Genomic DNA, 19,643 nt, shown 5'->3' with positions numbered 1-19,643 from the left:
GTAAAAAGGGCTCTACATCAATCTGGTATGATTTATATATGAAAAATCTCTAAGACTAGATTGAAAAGTGTGGACTACTGCAGTTAGGGGGAGCAGCCTTGTAAGTGTATTGAAATACATCTTTGGCATTGTTGTCAAAGGGGGAGATATGATTATAGTGTGAGTATTGGTAAGTAGTGTTGAGATGAAGTTGTTGAAACAAAGTATTTCTAGTGTTAGGGGGAGATATTCATTACTCAGAGTAGAAGTAATGACCTGTACATAAATAAAGAAAGAAATGAAGAAAGTACATGCAGAAGCAACTGATAAGACAATTTTTGAACTGTTGCCATTAATGCCAAAGGGGGGGATTCTTGGTATTGACAAAACTGGTTAATCTAGAGAACCAGTCTATTAGCTTAGATTTGTCATCTATGTCTAACACTGACTGGTGGAGTGGTACCCATGGAGTGGTGTATCTTAGTAGAAAAGGTGACTTAGGCAAGAAGGCTTGAGGTTGTATGCAAATCGGAACCTCATTGGCAAATAGGAAAAGGGGCTTGATGGAAGCACTACAAATCAGCATCAAAGGATGAACCAATAATGAAGAGCGCAGTGTATACTGGTAAAGAAGAAGGAAAATAGGTGGTCATCATAAATCTCTGAATGGTGATCGATTACACAGTTGTGATGGTAAAAGGTGAGTCAATGAGTTTGTGTCAATGCCAAACTAAAGGTTGGTGAAGTCAACTTTAGTTATCATGCAGTTAAGCCATGATTACTTGCGGATTTTCTAGTTCACATTTAAAAGACTGAACTTAACCCAAAAGTTACTATCTTTGGGGGATGCAGTGGCAAATTTCATTGAGTAGCTGGCAAAATTGTTGCAGGGCATGTAGAGAAAGAGGAGGAAGATTTGAATTTGAAATCTACTGAGATCTGTGATTGCATTGATTAAGGAAACACCTGAAGGTGACAACAGAGACTGTATAAAGTGTTTTGAGTTCATACAAAACCTTTTTGATCAAAAAATTTGCAAAGTGCAAATCTTGTAAGAGGTGATTTGAAGTGTAGAGTGAAGAGTGAAGAAGTGCTAAATGATTTCACAGAGGAGAGTGTGTGTGAAGTAGACCGGTAGGGTACAGAGACAAGGGTATGAGCAGAGGACCAATGTAGTGCAGAGTAGATACAATCGGTGGAGACAAAGTATGATTTTGATTGTGATTTGATCAAGCTATCAGTAGCTATTCCAACAGATCAACTTCTTGGTGCTTTCTAACCATTGCAACTCAAAAACCATTAACCGAGTGGACTTTAACAGGTCCCTTTGTAAAATCCCTTAACCAAGTGATATCTTAATTGATGATCCTAAGACCTTTAAAAAGGCTACCTGTAACAGGGTAAATGCCCTAACAAGCCTTAAATAAAATCCCTTAACTGAGTGGCACCTAGAAGTGTCTTTGTAATATCCTAATAGGGATGGCTCCTCACTGAGCATACTCCAAAAGAGTGCAAATTTTGTGAGTTTCTACTCATACCGTGGTTTTCTCCCATTTGGGTTTCCACGAGATAAATCTTCGTGTTACTGTGTATCTTTTCATGCATACATGTTCTTCTGCAATAACTGTTTATATTGATGAATATTAATTTAGTGTAGTCTTCAGTTAAAAGGTTTTAATTTTGTAAAACTAGTAAAGTGTTGATTCACCCCTCCCCTCTCAACACTAGTTGGGACTAACACAAAGAGAATGGCTAAATATGATAAGCATGAAAAATTTGATAAGAATGATAGGAATGATAGATATGAGAAGCATGAGAAGTATGATAATCCTTACAAGTCTAACTAGAAGTATAAGCATCAGAAGAACTGTTACTATGTTGTTGATGAAGGTGTTACAGATGAAGAATCAGAAGCAGATGAAGTAGTGTTTATTTCTATCATAGAAGATGGACTGGTATTTGTTTATTCCACAAGTTGCACTATTGAGAATAAATCTTTAGCTACTAAAGTAGAAGAGAAATATGAATGAGTGATTGACAGTGGTTGTTCACATATATGACTAGTGATAAAAGAAAATGTTTGAGTATGGAAACATATGGTGGTGGAATAGTAAGATTTGGAGATGAAAAAGCCTATGTGATCTATGATAGAGGTTTTATTTCCTTTGATGGTAAGCATAACATTGATGATGTCTTGTATGTTGAAGGTTTGAAGCATAATCTTTTGAGTGTTGGATAGATGGTTGACAAAAGTTATGATTTACAATTTAAGAATAGTAAATGCAAGATCCTAAATGCCTTTGGTATAGAGATTGCATCTAGAACTAAGACTGAAGGTAATATCTTTCATTGGAATGCTGGTGAGAAAATTTGCTTGATTGCTTAGATTGATGAAATTTGGTTGTGGTATAGGAGAATGTATCATGTTAATTTTGATTCAATGATTAAGATTAGCTCTATTCAAGCTGTTAGAGATTTGCCTAAAATTGTTAAGCCTGCTAATCTGGTATGTAAGGAATTTTAGATGGGTAAGCAAACAAGAATTTCTTTCAAGAGAAAGCAATATACATCTGCTGGATTGCTAGATCTTGTGCATACTGACCTATGTGGACCTAAAAACATTAGGAGTGTGCAGGGTGATAGATACTTTATGTTACTAATGATTATTATTCCAGGATGATGTGGGTTGTCTTTTTGAAGGAAAAATGAGAACCATTAGACAAATTTCAAGATATTCAAAGCAAAGGTTGAGACTGAGATAGGACTGAAGGTGAAATGTCTGATATCTAATAGAGGAGGAGAATTTTGTTTCGATGAATTTTATTCATTATGTGAGAAGCATGGGATTAGAAAACAATTATATGCTCCTAGAACCCCATAGCAGAATGGAGTTGTTGAAAGGAAGGTCAAAGTTATCTTAGATGTTACAAGGACTATGTTGATTGAAGGGAATGTTTTGAAGATCTATTGGAGATAAGTTTCTAGTACTATTGTTTAAACATTCAACCAAGTTCATATTAAAGGTGATATCGGTAAGACCCCTTATGAGCTATGGTTTGGTCATGTTCCTAATGTGAGATATTTTTAAAAATTTGGTGGCAAGTATTATATCAAGAGGGATTAGGATATAGAAAAGTTTGATGCAAGAAGTGATGAAGGAAATTTGTTGAGATATTCAAAAAAGAGCAAATCCTACCGATGCTACAATAAGAGATTGAGGAAGATAGTGGAAAGTGCAAATGTGAAGGTTGATGAGAACTATGAGAAATATATCAGAGCATGCAAGTATGATGATGGTCACTATATTGTTCTAATGCCTATTCAGACTAAAGAGCTAAAAAAGAATGATCTGATAGAGACAGTTAATCTAGATATTGTTGTTGCTGGTGGAGAGGTACATGAACCTAAAAATTAGAGTAATCGGAAGACTCTAAGGTATGTAAGATTGAATCATTCTGAAAATCAGATTATTAGAGATAAAAATAAACAAATGATGACTAGAAGAAGGATAGTTGTTGAAGATGTATGTTTGATTTCTAAAATTGAACCTAAAGATGTTGTTGAAACTTGCAAAGATGACAATTGGATAAGGGCTATGGAAGAAGAATTGAATCAGATTGAAAAGAATAACACATGGGAATTTGTGCCTAGACCTAAAGATAAGAATGTGATTGGTACTAAATGGGTATTTGGGAACAAATTGAATGAAGTTGGTGAAGTCATTATAAATAAAGAAAGATTGGTATGTAAAGGATATTCACAAAAAGAAGGGATTGATTATGAGGAGACTTTTACTCCAGTAGCTAGATTTGAAGCTATTAGATTATTGCTTGCATATGCTACCTATAAGGATTTCAAGGTATATCAGATTGATGTCAAGTCATCTTTTTTGAATGGTGATCTTGAGGAAGAAGTCTACATGGAGAAACCTAATGGATTTTCATTATCAGATGATGGAGGCATGGTATGCAAATTGAATAAATCTCTCTATGGATTGAAACAGGCCCCTAGAGCCTAGTGTGCTAGATTGGATAGGTATTTATTAAAATTAGGATTTAACAAAGGTACTACTAATAGTAATTTGTATTTCAAGATTGAGAATGATAACATTTTGATTGTTGAAGTCTTTGTTGATGATATTATCATTGGAGGAGATGATGACTTGAGCATGAAGTTTGCTGGTGATATACAGAAAGAATTTGAGATGTCTATGATAGGTGAAATGAAATTTTCTTAGGTTTGTATATTTCACAAATTGGAAAAGGTATTTTTATATCTCAAACTAAATATGTGAAGGAATTGCTGAAGAAGTTTGGGTTAGATGACTCTAAATCGGTTGGAACTCCTATGGTGACTAGTTGAAAAAATATCTAAAAATGATGAATCTTTGAAAGTTAATCAGTCTTTATACAAATCTATGGTTGGTGGACTGCGATACTTGACTTGGACTAGACCTAACATTATGCATGTTGTGTGCATGGCTTCTAAATATCAAGCTGATTTGAAAGAGAGTCATGTCACTGTTGTAAAAAGGATATTCATATAATTAAAAGGAATTGTGGATTATGGTATGTGGTATCTGAGGAATGATGATTTCATTTTATGTGCTTACACTGATGTTGATTGGACTGGTGATGTTGATGACCAGAAGAGTAGCTCTGGTGGTGTATTCTTTTTAGGTAAGAAATCTATTTCATGGGATAGCAAGAAACAAGATTCAATATCCCTATCTACTGCTGAAGTTGAGTATTGTTGTTCCTAGTAACTGCACTCAGGTAGTTTGGATGAAGAAAATGTTGAAGGATATCAGAGTTATCTATGATGAGCCTATTTTCATATATTGTGATAATACCAGTGCTATTAATGTGTCAAATAAAGTAGTGCAACATTCAAAGACTAAACATGTGTCAATCAAATATCATTTCTTGAGAGAAAAATCTAGTGAAGAGGAAGTGAAGTTGGAGTATGTGTCTACAAAGGAATAAATTGCTGATATTTTCACTAAGTCTTTTCCTGCAGATACATTTGTCTATTTGAGGGACAAATTAGGGGTATCTATCCCTCTTGATGAGAACTAGATGCATTGAGTTGCATCAATCCGGTGGACTTCACAATCTTATCCTTTTGTCTGGATTGATGATTTGGTGATGCTACTCTACTGGAGTAGTCAATGTGTTTGAGGAGAGAATTATGATTTTTTTATCCATGGGGGGGAGTAAGTTTGGTTTTTTGTTCTCTAAATCTTTGGCATTGTTGCCAAAGGGGGAGAGAAGCATGTGAAAAATTGTTTTATCTACTTGATCTTAAGGGGAGTTTGTTGGAGATGTTTTCTTTCTTTGCATTGATTGTTTTCCACATTCATATGTTGCCATCAATGCCAAAGGGGGAGATTGTTGAACATTGTTGCTGTTAGGATATGTTGTTATCATTAATGTCAACATATCCCTACTCTTGTGACTGCTAATTGGTTTATTGGAGTCATGTTTGGTGTATGGAGTATTTCTAGTATCATTATACTCTTCTATATTGGTTTTGGTGATTCGAAAATCCTAATTGATTATATCATATGATCTGGTTTGCAGTTGTTTTTGTTATCAATGCTTTTCTGATTTCACTATTTCCTCAAGTATATTATGGTGTGATCAGACCTTGAGCTAATATTTTGGGAGATTATTTAGGATGTTCTTGTGTATCTTCATTTCAAATGGTTCATTATTTGGTTCTTCGCAATTTATCTTTCTTCGTGATGGTTGTTGTTGTTTAAGTGTTCTTGAGTTTCAGAAGTTGATCGATAAAGATTTGATAAGTGGTCTTGGGGCAGCTATTACTGATGATGCTAACATGCTTGCTGGTGTTTCCTAATTGTTTCCTATTTCTTTTGTTTATTTTCATTGATCGTTGTGTGATTTCTTGATGATTTTGCTGATCCGATGATGTTCTTCGTGTTATGTGGTTTTCCTGATGGTGTAGTGTGTTGTGGTTGATCTTGGCATGATTACCAGTGAAGAGGAGAATTTGAGAATTTGATTTAGGTTCATGTTATATTATGTATATCATTATATTGGTCCGGTGGTCCATTTTTGTATTGTGTGATGTAATTTTGTAATTGTGAGTTGAGGGTTTAGCGAACCTTGTTGTCAAGGTTGATGGATTATATAAATAGGTGATATTGTCATGTAATTTGGGTATCGAGGTTGTGTTTGAATTATCAAAGAGTGGTGTATGTGCAAGAAAGGATTCATCTTTTGATGTGGTGTATTAAGAAGAGATTGGTGTTGTAGAGAAAATAAATGTGCTTAACTGGAACTATCCTCAGGCATTAGCATATGCTATTACTACAGTTCAATTCTTTCGGATTGTAGTCTGAATCTTTTTGTAAGTTAGTGAGACTTCCCTGAGGGTTGTATCCTCCTGGGTTATTATATCTTGACAGTGAGCTCTAGGTAGTGTGCCTAAATGCATGTGCATTCCCCATTGTAATTATTTTCACATACTACTGTAGAGTATCATCTTATTGTGACTAGGTTCCCAGTGTGGTTTTTCCCTTAATCAGGTTTTCCATCTCAAAATATTGGTGTTGTGTGTTGTGTTATTAAATTGCTTACCCTTTTTGTTGCTGCAATTTATTAGATTTGTATTTATGGTTGAGTTTGTAGATCCAGTAGAAAACTAATTTACCCCCCCTCTCATTTTTCCTTCATTATTGTTGCCAAAATTCTTTACATATCAGATTATAGGGCTTCACAATATTAGCCAAATCTCTAACAACTTGAGTAGAAATTATCCTTATCATGCAGTCAAAATTAACATGAAACATCCTCCTATGCCACAACCAACTTTCATCAATCTGAGCAATCAAACAACTTTTCTCACCAACATTTAAGTGAAAGATATTACCTTTAGTTTTAGTCCCTGTTGCAATCTCTATTCTGGAGGCATTTAGAATCTTGCATTTACCATTCTTGAATTGCAAATCATATCCCTTGTCAACCATCTATCCAACACTCAAAAAATTATGCTTTAAACCTTCAACATATAATAAATCATCAGTATTATTCTTACCATCAAAAGATATAGAACATCTACCACGAATCACACAAGCTTTATCATCTCCAAATCTTACTGTAACACCATCATACCTTTCCATATTCACAAATTTACTTTTATCACCTATCATATGATGTGAACAACTGTTGTCAATTACCCATTCATCTTTTTCTTCAATCTTAGCATCCAAAGCTTTGTCCTCAACAATGCATCTTGTAGGATTCACTATTACTAGATCATTGTCCTTGATAGCAATAAATACAAATTCATCTCTTGAATTCCTATTGATCGATTCTTCATCTATCACACCTTCATTAGTAGCATAATAGCATCTCTTTTGATTTATGTTCTTTTGGTAGGGCTTGTCATGCTTCTCATATCTATCATGCATATAAAATCTATCATGTCTTTCATGCTTATCATAACTAGACATTATTTCAGGACACCTAGAAGCAAAATGTCCTATCTTATTACAAGAAAAACATTTCAAATGTAACTTTCCATCATACTTACCAGTTCCCTTAGCCAATCTCCAAGAAATAAGTACTTCAATCTCATCCAACTCTTTCTCCTACTCTTGTATCTCTCTCATCTCCCTCTCATTTTTTGAAATTCTAAATGAACTCTCTTCTGGGTAAGTGCACCAAGTTGTGGTACCAAAAAGGTGCCACTTCTTACTTTTTCATAAAAATGTGTCATTGGCATGAAAAGGTCATCCAAACCTATGGGTTTGATGCCCAAGGCAAATCCAACCCAAAGGGTTCGTATTCTCACAAGAAAACCATTTGGCAAGCGCCAAATTTGGTGCTCGCCAAATTCAAAATTTTGAATTTTCACATTTGGCATGCGCCAAATTTAGCGCTCGCCAAATGCAAAATTTAAATTTTCATATTTGGTGCACGCCAAATTTGGTGCTCGTCAAATGTGAAAAGTCATTTTTTTGCATTTGGCGAGTGCCAAATGTTCTGCATTGTCCAATGTGAAGGTTTTGTGAGTGTGTAGATTTTTCAATCTTGGCACAAGTTAAATCCACCCCTAAAGGAGACTATATACATGAAATATAAAATTTAAGTATAGCTCTATAGGACTTATAAAGTAGATTCTAGTTTTTAGAGGATCATATAAAATTTCAAACAGTCAAATTTCAATTATCGACATGTCAAATTTCAATAATCAACATGATCCCATTAGCATTCTTTAGCTATGTATCTTGCTCTCTATATCTTCCCCAAACTCTAGACATATCTCTCTCCCTCTCTTGTCCCTCTCTCTTCTTTATCCTTGACTCTCTCCCTCTCTCTTCTCTCTCACTCCCTTATTGTTTCTCTCCTGTCCCACTCCTGTCTCTTGGTCACTACCTATCCCTTTTATCCTCTCTCTCCCCATATCTAGGGTTGTCCCTCTCTCACTATTCACCTCACTGTCTCTCCCTCCCTATATTATTACCCACCTTTCTCTTCCCCTCTAGGTTTCTCACTTATCTAATTGTCCACCCTCTAGTTATCTCTCTCCCTCTCCACCTTTCTCTCCCTTCTCCTTACCTCTATCTATTTATGAACTCTTTCCCTCTCTTCTCTCTCTCTCTCTCTCCAAACCTTTCTATCTCCTCATTCTCTAGGTCTCACAGTCCCTCCATGTCTACCTCTCTATCCATCTCCTCTTACTCATCTCTTTGTTCTTCTATCTCTTCTATTCTCCCTCCCTCCCCTCTCCAGGTCTCTACCTTACTTTCTTCCTCTCTCCCTCTCTATCTCCATCTCCCACTCTCTCGTCTTCTCTCTTCCTTTCTTGTTCTCTATCTTCATTATCTAGGTCATTACTTCTACATCCCACCATATCTCCCCTCTCTATTTTTCTCCCTCCCTTCCTCTCCACCTATCTACCTCTACATATAGGCCTCGTTACCCACCTCTCTTTATCCCCCTCTATCTATCTCACTCCTCTCTGGCCATCTAGGTCTCTCACCTATCTATATGCCCCCTCTATAGTTCTCTATGTCCCTCTCTACCTCTCTCTCCCTCCTTCTTAACCCTATCCCTTTATGAACTCCCTCCTTTTCTCTTCCTCCCCTAACCTCTTTATCTCCTCCTTCCATAGGTCTCTCACTCCCTCCATGTCTACCTCTCCATCCATCCCCTCTTACTCCTCTCTTTGTTCTTCTATCTCTTCTCTTCTCCCTCCCTCCCTTCTCTAGGTCTCTCCCTTCATTTCTTCCCCTCTCCCTCTTTACATCTCGATTCATACATACCCCCATATATATCTCACTTCCCCACTTTTTTATTCTCTCTTCCTCTTTTATTCTCTCTCTCTCTACATTATAGGTCATCAACACTCTCTCACCACTCTAGGTTTACCACTTCCTTATCCTCCACCTATCTACATCCGCATCATGTCTCATTACTCACCTCTCTCTCCCCCCCTATATCCATCTCAATCCTCTCTCTTGTCATCTAGGTCTCTCATCTCTCTTTCCCAATATAGTTCTCTCACCTATCTATTTGTCCTCTCTCTAGTTATCTCCCTCTCTCTTCCCCTATATCTCCCTCCCCCTTTACCCCCATTTATTTTTGAACTCTCTCCTCCTCTTCTCACTTTCCCCCCACCTCTGCATCATCTCCTTCCCTAGGTCTTGTAGTCCCTCTATGTCTACCTCTCTCTCAGTCCCCTCATACTATTCTCTCTCTTTATTATTTCATCTCTTCTCTTATCCCTCCCTCCCATTTATAGGCATCTCCATTATTTTCTTCCCGTCTCCCTCTCTATCTCCCTCTCCCTCCATATCCCCATCTCTCTCTCCCTTCCCTACTAATTTTATTCTCTCTTTACCATCTACATCATCAGCTTTCCATCACACCCTCTCTAACCCTCTAACCCTCTCTAGATTAAAGAGGTCAAAAACATGCATGACAAGATCATGCATAAGGATATGGAAGCTACCAAGATTATGAAATATTTCTAGTAGGTTGGTTCGGGCTCTTGCCCTATTTTTCTTTTTTTTGCTATTTGGTTTTTTTTTGTTGTTGTTGGTTTGTTGTTTGTCTTAGTTTGTTTATCTTTTGAAAACAACTATTGATCATTTTAAAGGGATTTGAGGCCCCTTCAAAACATATTTTCCATTATCAAAAACAAATGACCTCTTCTAATACAAGGGGAATAATGAAAAAATTTGGTATATTTTAAATAATTTTCTATATTGTAAATGATTGAATTTCTATCTTCCATCTGTTTATGCTATAAAAATAAATCTTCCTTATGAGAATATATTTTCAAATAATAGTATTATTTGTTCATAAAAAGGTTAGGATATTTTTCAGTTAGTGAACTAGTAGGTTTGTCACACTTTAGACGAAGGAAATAACAAGGAAAAATATTTATGATACAAGTACAACCAAAGTGAGTCTAATTGTGAAAGGTTGTCTACTTTATAGAGAACTTAAGGGTTCATTGAAGTCAACCAAAAAGGGGAATTTTCAAGTCTATATAATGTTGAGGTATGCATAAGTAAATTTTGTTTAATAATAGCAAAGATTTTTTTAAAAAATATCCCTTTGTGGCCTCTCACATGGTGATCTACCACACCAAATTAATGTCTCCCACTAAGGTATTATAAAATACTAAACATCTAGTGTCAAAACAAGACTATAGTCTTTGGCATGATTCTTCATGGAAAGAGAATATTGCCAACAAATCCAAATGTAATTTGGCTTAACCGTAAGAGGAGTAGATTGCTAATCAAGTGATTTTTTACGAAATTGGTACTTTCTACTACTTTTTTATTTTTATCATTTTCTAATTTTTTTCTCTTTTGTTTCTTTAGTATGTTTATTTGATAACTCAAAGTGTTCTTTGTCTACCTTATAGCACTTGTGTTGATGATTAACCCTCTTTCAAATACGTTTATCAATATACTATTATGACAAGAAATAAGTAAAAATATACAATATCTATTAAGAAATTAGTATAATTTCAAGCAAAATAAAATCTAAAACTAAAACATATTGACTCAACCAAGGAAAAATGGGTAAATAAAAGTGAACCTGTTTATGCGTGAGGCACATTCTAGAGTGTTACAAGGGTAATTAGCCACACTATCACCATTGCATCCCTAGTTGGCTAAACTACCACAATCTACTAGCTCTTGTTTAGAAAAACATATTCACTTTCCAATCATAATCTAATTAAATTCATCAATAGTTGCAACTTGAAACTATGGAGAAGGCCCAATATCTTCCTATAAAATATATAAAGAAAATATAAAGAAAACCCTTTGAAGAAGACACAAAATTGGAAAATTAATCTTCAAAATTTTAACCCCTATAATTTACCACAAGAGCCTTCCTCCTTAACTTCCATTACAAGACCATATCTTCTTTATTCCACTAATATAGGTAACTACTCACCCTCTTTGTATCCATATCAAATTCTTGTAGAGGTTTTTCAAAGGATTCTAGAGGAGCAAAACATAGTATCCAAATAAATGCTTTTAAATTTATCACTGGTCAAGTAGTTTTTTTCCTTCTAAGAATTGTCCTTGACTACATGATTATGTGAGATTATCACACCATTAGCTCTTAGTTGAACAACAAATTTTTTGGCATACACATAGAGACTTGGGGGATTTATTTGTCATTTTAATAAATAATAGAAGGAAACAATCAAATATTTTTTGTACATTTTCATTAGGTTTTGTAGCATCATAAAATTGTGACCCTTGCAATTTTTTACTACATTAGGGTCTTCACATTGGCAATCGAATCCCCAAGCCTGATTGGAGACCCGAGACTTGCTCAATCCTGAAAATTGCACCTTTCTCGCATTGTGCATTTCCTAAACCCTGCTTTCTATCCTAGATAAGGGCAGGACATGGGCATGGCACCCCTGTTCCTGCCCTATTTTGGGCCCCCTCCATTCAACCTTTGTATTGGGCCTTTCAATTTGGAAGAAGAAAAAATTTCCCTATGTCGGCCTATGACGAAAAACTAGTGCATTAACCCTCATTGACGAATATATAAGTCACATTTTTGCTCTCATTTGCAAGCGAGTTCAAGAAGTAAAAGTTTTGATACATGAGTTCAATTAGTACAAGCGCATTCAAGCATTCAAGCAACCAAGCATCCTTTCAAACATTGAGCATCTCAAATATCCTTTCAAGGCCAGGTGTTCCATTTGAGTCAAGGATTCAACCATTGAAGAGGATATCTCTTTCATCATTCAATTCCATACAAGCAATTCTATCTACATTTCAATTGTATCCTCCCTTGAGGTGAATTTATATTTCAGTCTTTCATTTACATTTACTTTCAAATACTATTTTTCATCATTTGGTTAATTCTAAACTGGGGTTTGACTTGAAAGAAAACCCCCAATCCCGACCCATTTTCCTCTCTTTTTTGTGTGTAGGTTGCAAGTGTGTAGCTGTATTTGCAAATTTGGACTCCATTTGCAGAGACAAAAAAAACCCTTTTCATTTCACACATTTTTTGGAGGATTGTGTGCATGTTCAACACAGTCCTCATGATTTTTTCTCAAATTCACAAGATAGCTTCATCGCAACATATTATAGCTAGATTCAGGTGCACAACTTCATTCCATGCTTCCATTTCAAGTTATAATCAATTCTTTGCTACTTTTACACTTACTCTTGAAACACCTAATTAAAACAATCTTTCTATTCTAAAAGAGGGGTTAATTTATCATTTCCACATCATTATCAATTCATTTAGCATTCAATCTCCTTCCTCTAAGATTGGATCTAGTGAATTCCTCCCCCCCCCAACCCCTCTTTTAAATGTAATGTGTGTAAGGTAGTTGAAGGGAAATCCAAAGTGAAACTTTCATCTCTCCTTGGAGGGAAGAAAAGATTTCCTCTTAATCTCCCCATCATCCATTCTTTTCACACATTACAGGTTTGAAGGGCTTTGTCAAAAGATTTTTGAAATTTCAACAAACTTGAATATATCATAGGAAAAAAATAGTAATCATTGTTAGTTTTTGCAACCTCCTCAGCATGTTTTTCCCCTCCATTTTGGTTGCCCATCCTACATGTTCTCTACTAGATTAGATTATGTGAAAGGAATCAAAATAGTGGGAAAAAATGTCGTCATTATTTTTTCCATTGCATTAAATCTCTAGGAAGATGCAAAGAAAATGCCCTAAGAAATCACTCTAACCACTCCACAAATTAAAGCTATGAGATTTCCACAATCCATTTTGCATTTCTAGTGTATTTTTTTTCTCTGGATTCGATTGTGTGTATATTTTTCCATCAACGTTTCGAATCACACTCCGTGATTCATCATCAGGATGAAAAGAATTCCCAAGACATGAAAGATGTTGAGTTGCAGATTTGAGGCAAAATATAAAGAGGAGAGGGGTGGGGGAAGGCACGAGAAATAAGGAGAGAGGAAAGAGAAAAGGACAAGACCACCTGAAGGATGGGAGACCTAAAAAACTCCAAGGGATAAGCCACCCACAAAAAAGAAAAAAGGAAAGCCAAGCACCACATTCAAAACCACTAAAAAACAAAAAAGAAGAAAAGAATTAGGGACAAAAATTAAAAACTAAAAGAATAAATAAATGATTATAAATACAAAACAGAATATACGCAAAGGCATAAACCAAAGGACAAAAACCCAGAAACAAATACGAAAAGAGATATATACAATTCCAAAAGATATGAGCATATAAAAATAAACACAAGTAGAGGTCTAAAAGCAAATAAAAACTAGAAAATAAACAAATAGGTAAATAGACCAAAGGGGGAGAGGGAGACGCACAAATGAAGAGGAAAGAGGGGGAGAAGTCAAGGAGGGGGGCGGGGATGACGCTGGAGGGCAAGAAGAAGAAGGTGCCACGAGATGCTAAGGTTTAACCCATCGTCTCGATTAAGATTGGATGGGTGCTGAATGATAGCAATGGCCTCTTTAACTTTCCTCTTGAAAAAGTTGTTCTCCCTACACAATACCTGAGTGTCCTCCAAACAGATATGATGCTTGGTAGTTGATGAATGCTCAGCTAAGGCTGATTTGAGGGCACGTTCATGCTTAATGTCGGCACTATGCTCTTTTATTCGAGTCATGAACGAATGACCTGTTTCTCCAATGTATGGAGTTCCACAGGAGCATACAATCTTGTATACACCTAACTCTGAAAAGGCATCCCTAGTGTCCTTAAGCGGTGGGGCATGCCTCTTGATTGTGGAAACAGGTTTGAAGGCACAACGGAGACCTTTTTTCCCAAGGATTTTTGAGATTTTGTGAGAAATGCCTTCAACATAAGGGAGAGAGACAAACGGGGCCTGAGATGGAGAGGGCACGGGATTCGAGATGGAAAGGAAATGAGATTTGGCTTGGAGGAAGGCCCTAGTGATCTGCTTGTTCGAGTAGCCATTCCAAAGGAAGACTTGACGAAGATGGGAGAGCTCTTGGTCTAAGTTATCCTTATCACAAATCCGATGGGCTCTTAAAGCCAAGGTTTTGAGGATTCCAACTTTCTGGCTGTGGTGGTGATGAGAAGACGAATGAAGATATAAGTCAGTGTGGGTAGTTTTGCGAAATACCTGACGACCAAGGGATCCATCAGGCTTTTTACAGATTAAGACATCGAGAAAAGATAAAAGGTTGTTGGATTCAAGTTCTTTGGTGAAGGTAATAGACGGAGAAATGTTGTTGAGGTGAGTATGAAATTCCTCTAACATGTCCAAGCTGTGGGGCCAACATACATTGGTGTCATCCATATATCGTTTCCACCATTTTGGCTTGAGGGGGAAAGAATGTAAGGCCACCTCTTCAAAATGTTCCATGAATATGTTGGCAATGACCGGCGAGAGAGGGGAGCCCATGGCTACTCCGTCAACCTGTTCATAAATAATGCCTTGGAAGGCGAAGAAGGTTGACCCTAAGCAAAGTTCCACCAAAGAGGCGATTTCCTCATTGACCTTAAGCTTGACAATCTCTATGGAGTCTAGAATAGGGACCTTGGTGAAGAGGGACACCACATCGAAGCTCACAAGAGTGTCTTGAGGGTCCAACTTGGTGTCCTTGATAAACTGGACAAATTGGTTGGAATCTTTGATGAAGGAGCTGGAGTTACCAACAAGCGGAGAGATTAATTTGGCAAGAAAAGCGGCTAACTTGTAAGTCGGAGACCCAATGGTATCGACAATGGGTCTCAAAGGAATGTTGGCCTTGTGAATTTTTGGGACCCCATATATACAAGGGGTCACTTCCTTAGACGGAAGAAGACGAAGTTTGGTAGAATCATCCAATGAGGAGTTGGAAATAGCAGATCTAACTGCCTTCAAAATCTTCGGGCACAGGTTACGAGACAAAATTTTGTAACTACTGGAATCCAAGAGGAGGATTTCCATTTTGGCCAAGTAATCTGGTTTGCTCATAATGACCGTGGCATTACCTTTGTCAGCTCTTGAGATGATAAGGTCATTATTATGCATTAGATTATTAAAGGCCAATAGCTCAGCTTTAGGGATGTTGAATTTAGGAGGTTTAGCAAAACGGAGCGCTACAGCACAATCTTGTCTAACCTCTTCAGCAATATCAAGGGGAAGGGTACGCACCGCATTTTCGATCTCGATGAGGAAGTTGATGTGCGGAATGTTGCGGGGAGTCAAGGCAAAGTTAAGACCTCGCTTGAGGAAGTTAAAAGCGAGAGGATCAATGGGGGCGGGAGAGAGGTTGACAACAAGTTTGGACTCCCAATTACTAATGGGGTTAAGGATAGGAGCTGACCTAGGAAGAGTGCCGAGATCCAAGGCAGGGGGTGGGGGGGCCGAAAAGACATTAGGACAAGACTGCAAGGAATGGGATGAGTTCACAACAAGGGGAATGGTCGGGCAAGGTTTATGTGGAGGAAGATGAGCCACGGAGGATGTATCAAAAAAAATTGTGAGAAATTGAGTAATGCATGTAGGAGGTGCCTAACTATGCTGCAAACAAGGTGCACATAACTTACCAGTTGAAAGATTTGAACTTGTGACCTCTCTTCACATTAACCACCATTAGATCAACTCAAACAGAAAGAAAGCTTCTTCTTGTTACAACTCCTAATACTCCCTATGCAGCAAATGATTTATTATATATAAATACATATAACAAGCACACTTGAGGAAGCAGCATGGATCTTACCTGGCTACCAGCCACACAAGGTAGTTTTGGGGAATGAAATGGTAGACAGAAGGGGCACCAAGCTTAACATTCAACACATGGAATGCCACGTATTTGGGATAGCTCAAGCCAAGCAAAAATTCCTTAGATACCTATAAATAATGTCACCAACATTTCTAATGGAAGTGCATATTACACAAGTGTTGTGTATTGATGAATTTATTTATAAAAAGAGAATAATCAATAGGGTAACAAATGGATTCTCATGTACACCAAGAAATTTAGATGTGAGATTTAGATCCAAGATGATAGTATTGATAGATTCCATTATTATTTCTTTATGATCTTAGTAAAGATAAGGGTAACAGGATTAAGTTTTTGTTGAAGCACATAACCTATGTGACTAACTTATATAAACAAGATCACCAATGTGAAAAGTGTTTAAGAAGTTTATCATTATATTTTTTTCATCGGGAGGGGAGGAAGAACGGGAAAAGAAAGGGAAACGATTCTGAGTTTTGGGAGTGCTTTGATATTCCTGCACCAAGCGTATCAAAGACGGCACCCCAACTCTTCTGCCTTTGATTTTCAGTCCTTCCAGCTTTGGGACATTCTCATCATCATCAGGTGAGATAAGTTCCCACAGACTGTGTGGAATGGGTGTTGTGGGCAGCTTCTCATACCATTACGCTATACTCGGAGACGAAGATACCCATTCACCCTGCAACTGCACTGCTCAGCTAGCCGCTACTAACTGTCAATTCCAAACAACCTAAATTCATAAACAAAGTAGAGTTACATGATTTGATTGAAATCAATTACAAAATACCTACGTGAACTTTTATGGAATAAAAACATACAATGAGAAGAATGAAACTAGTTAAAGCTCTAATCTTGTTAAAAGATAGCAAGCAAGCTAAATGATTTCAGAGATACCAAGTGAAAGAGGATCTCATCCATTTAAATAGGTGCTAATCGAGCTTCGTCTCAACAGCCATGGTGAATGCAACCATAGCAGACAGCAGCAAAAATCACGTTTACTTTTTATTTGAACCTGATTTGAAATGTCTATGAAAGAATCTTAATAATAATGTGGCCACTTGATCTGCTTTATCATGTAGAATTACTTTATTTAGAAATATTTACTGTCCTCATCTTTTGCATATGTAATCCATTTTCTATTTTGTTTTGTCTTTGTATTTTCATTTCACTTTTCGTACTATTTCGTCCACTTCGAAACATCTCATTTAATTTCTACATAGTGTGGGTCTGCGAGCACAATAATATAGCCGATAGGCCTTTAGTATGGTGTTTTTTTTATCGGAAAAGTGCGAGTATTTCGGAAAAAGTTTTTCGGTTACATTTTCCGACTAAAAAAATGTTGAAGCTGGCTGCTGACGTGTGTTTCTTGAAATCTGTTTTTGCCAGGACTTCGGAAATTTATTAGTCAATAAAATTGTGGAAGAAATACAAATTTACACCACTTGTAAATTTATTAAGCAGATAGGCTATTACTATGGGGTTTTTACCCCAGAAAAGTGTCAGTCACCCGAAAAAGGAATTGGAAAAAAAAATGTTTAAAGCTCAATTATCGGAAAGTTGCCACTTGCTCAATAATGCGGACAGTTGGCAATGGCATTTATTTGATTAGACACACATTTTTTATTGTCAGTTGGAATGTTATTACACAGATTGCAAATTTGAAGGCACATATGAATGAAACTTTGTGATTCATGTCTGATTCAAGCAATGGAAAGATGTAGGTATTTTTTGTTTACTAGTTCTTTCCTTGCTCATTTGGGTTTGAAGGATTAGGGTGCCCTATTTTTACAAACATTAACTTTCTTCTTCATTTGAAATCATACTGTATGAAAAAAGGTTAGCTTGCTTCTTTTGTGTTCACAAAATTTAGCTTGCTTCTTTGGGTTTGAAGGATTCTTCAAATTTTAAAAAGAGAAACTAGTTTCCTTCTTTTTCATTTGTAAACATGTGTATGGAAAAAATTTAGCTTATTTCTTCTTGGTTTGAAGGATTATGGAAGGATTATGGTGCGATGTGGGTTAAATCCACAGGATAAACACTTTTATTGTTTTTAGGTTTTCGGAGAAGAGAAGATTAGTGTTATCTGGTGGGTTTTCAGTGGGTTGTTGAAAGTTTAATGAACTATTGTGATTTTGTGTGTAACATTTGTATTTGTAACTAGGGGATCAGGATACTTTTTACCTTATCATACGTGTCGACTGTTTTCTCCCTTTTTTTGTTGCAAGTCTATGTGGCGAACAAGAAAGTGGTCAGAGGATCAACATACATCCATCCGTTTCAGGTCTGTTTACCTCAATCATCTTATTTTTTCAACATTGTTATTTTCTAATCATTTATTCTATGTGTCAGTGACTTGAAGATTTATGGTTCATATAGATTTATGGTTCATATTTACTGTAGAGTGATTTAGAATGATTATGATAATTGAAGGTAGATATAATCATTTACTTCTTTGAGAATGGCATAGGATAAACGTAGTCATTATACACTTGGAACCGTTACTCGCAGTGATCACAAGTGGTATTAGAACATTAAAATATGCAAAATTAGCACCCATTACAAATCCATTGAGAAAAGGCTATTAGCTTTGATGGCGGCGCCTAGGTTTTTATGGAGAATAAGCCTAACATATACAAAGAACATTACGAGAAGGTCGTGCATGTGAAAATCCGTTGGTATTTTCACCTAACGGAAGCTTAGTTTTAATAGTTGTTTTTACTTTAAACAGTTTTAAATTTTACAGAATTTTATTTCTGTAACAAATACCAACATTTGTGATTCCTTTGAATGTTAGGTTAATGACAATATTCTTTCAGCATGTTTACTTTAATGGACGCGAGACCCACGCTTTACATTTTAGACAAAATGCATTAAATATTATTGATATTGAAAACTCTGTCAGGATTTTCTCTGTAAAATTAACAGTAATTTCATTGTGAGAAAAATTATGTTATGTAGAATCTTTAAGAGCTGAGATAATTTCCTCTTTTATCTCATCGGTCATACCAATAGGATTTGATTCAGACCTACATCAGTCTCACTCAACCAAGGTACCTTCCGACTATTGTTTGCCTGCTCTGTAATTTCGAATTTTTTCTCGGTTTCCCTGAGAGGCTCGCTCTCAACCATAGCCTCTTCAAGAATTGTATCTTTTGAATCCTAATAATTATGTATGGGCTAATGATCTTCTCAATATTATACTTTGTAGTTCTGATTTGCAAATTTTCTTTGCAATTTGAGTATTGTTGATATTGACTTCTAACCATATCAAAGTCATTATCCATGAACTAGTAGCATGTACTTAACAACAATCAACATGTCCAATTTTTGGTGAGGCAAAATCTTGTTACCATAATAAATTAGAGCTGAAGTTTGCAAACAAGTTTGTGTTGTTTTAACAATCTATCTCAACAATAGAATGGATTAATAGTTGTGTTGGCTGAATGGTATGAA

The 19,643-nt window shown here is 36.3% G+C and overlaps 1 protein-coding gene across 1 annotated transcript in view; it reads right to left on the bottom strand.

The window, feature by feature from the left end:
- Nucleotides 1-19,319, bottom strand: part of LOC131874175 (uncharacterized) — a 66,866-nt gene extending 47,547 nt beyond the window's left edge. Inside the window, exons 1-3 of the mRNA XM_059217429.1 lie at nt 19,245-19,319; nt 16,693-16,821; nt 14,585-15,835 (exon numbers count right to left, since the gene is read on the bottom strand). Coding sequence (XP_059073412.1) covers nt 14,585-15,835; nt 16,693-16,821; nt 19,245-19,319 — 1,455 coding nt within the window. The remainder of the gene's footprint in view (nt 1-14,584; nt 15,836-16,692; nt 16,822-19,244) is intronic.
- Between the last annotated feature and the right edge of the window lie 324 nt (nt 19,320-19,643).

Source organism: Cryptomeria japonica, chromosome 3 (genome assembly GCF_030272615.1).
Source record: "Cryptomeria japonica chromosome 3, Sugi_1.0, whole genome shotgun sequence".
Classification (NCBI taxonomy): Eukaryota; Viridiplantae; Streptophyta; class Pinopsida; order Cupressales; family Cupressaceae; genus Cryptomeria; species Cryptomeria japonica.
Note: the sequence above shows the minus strand (reverse complement) of the source record. Positions and strands in the feature narration are given on the sequence as shown.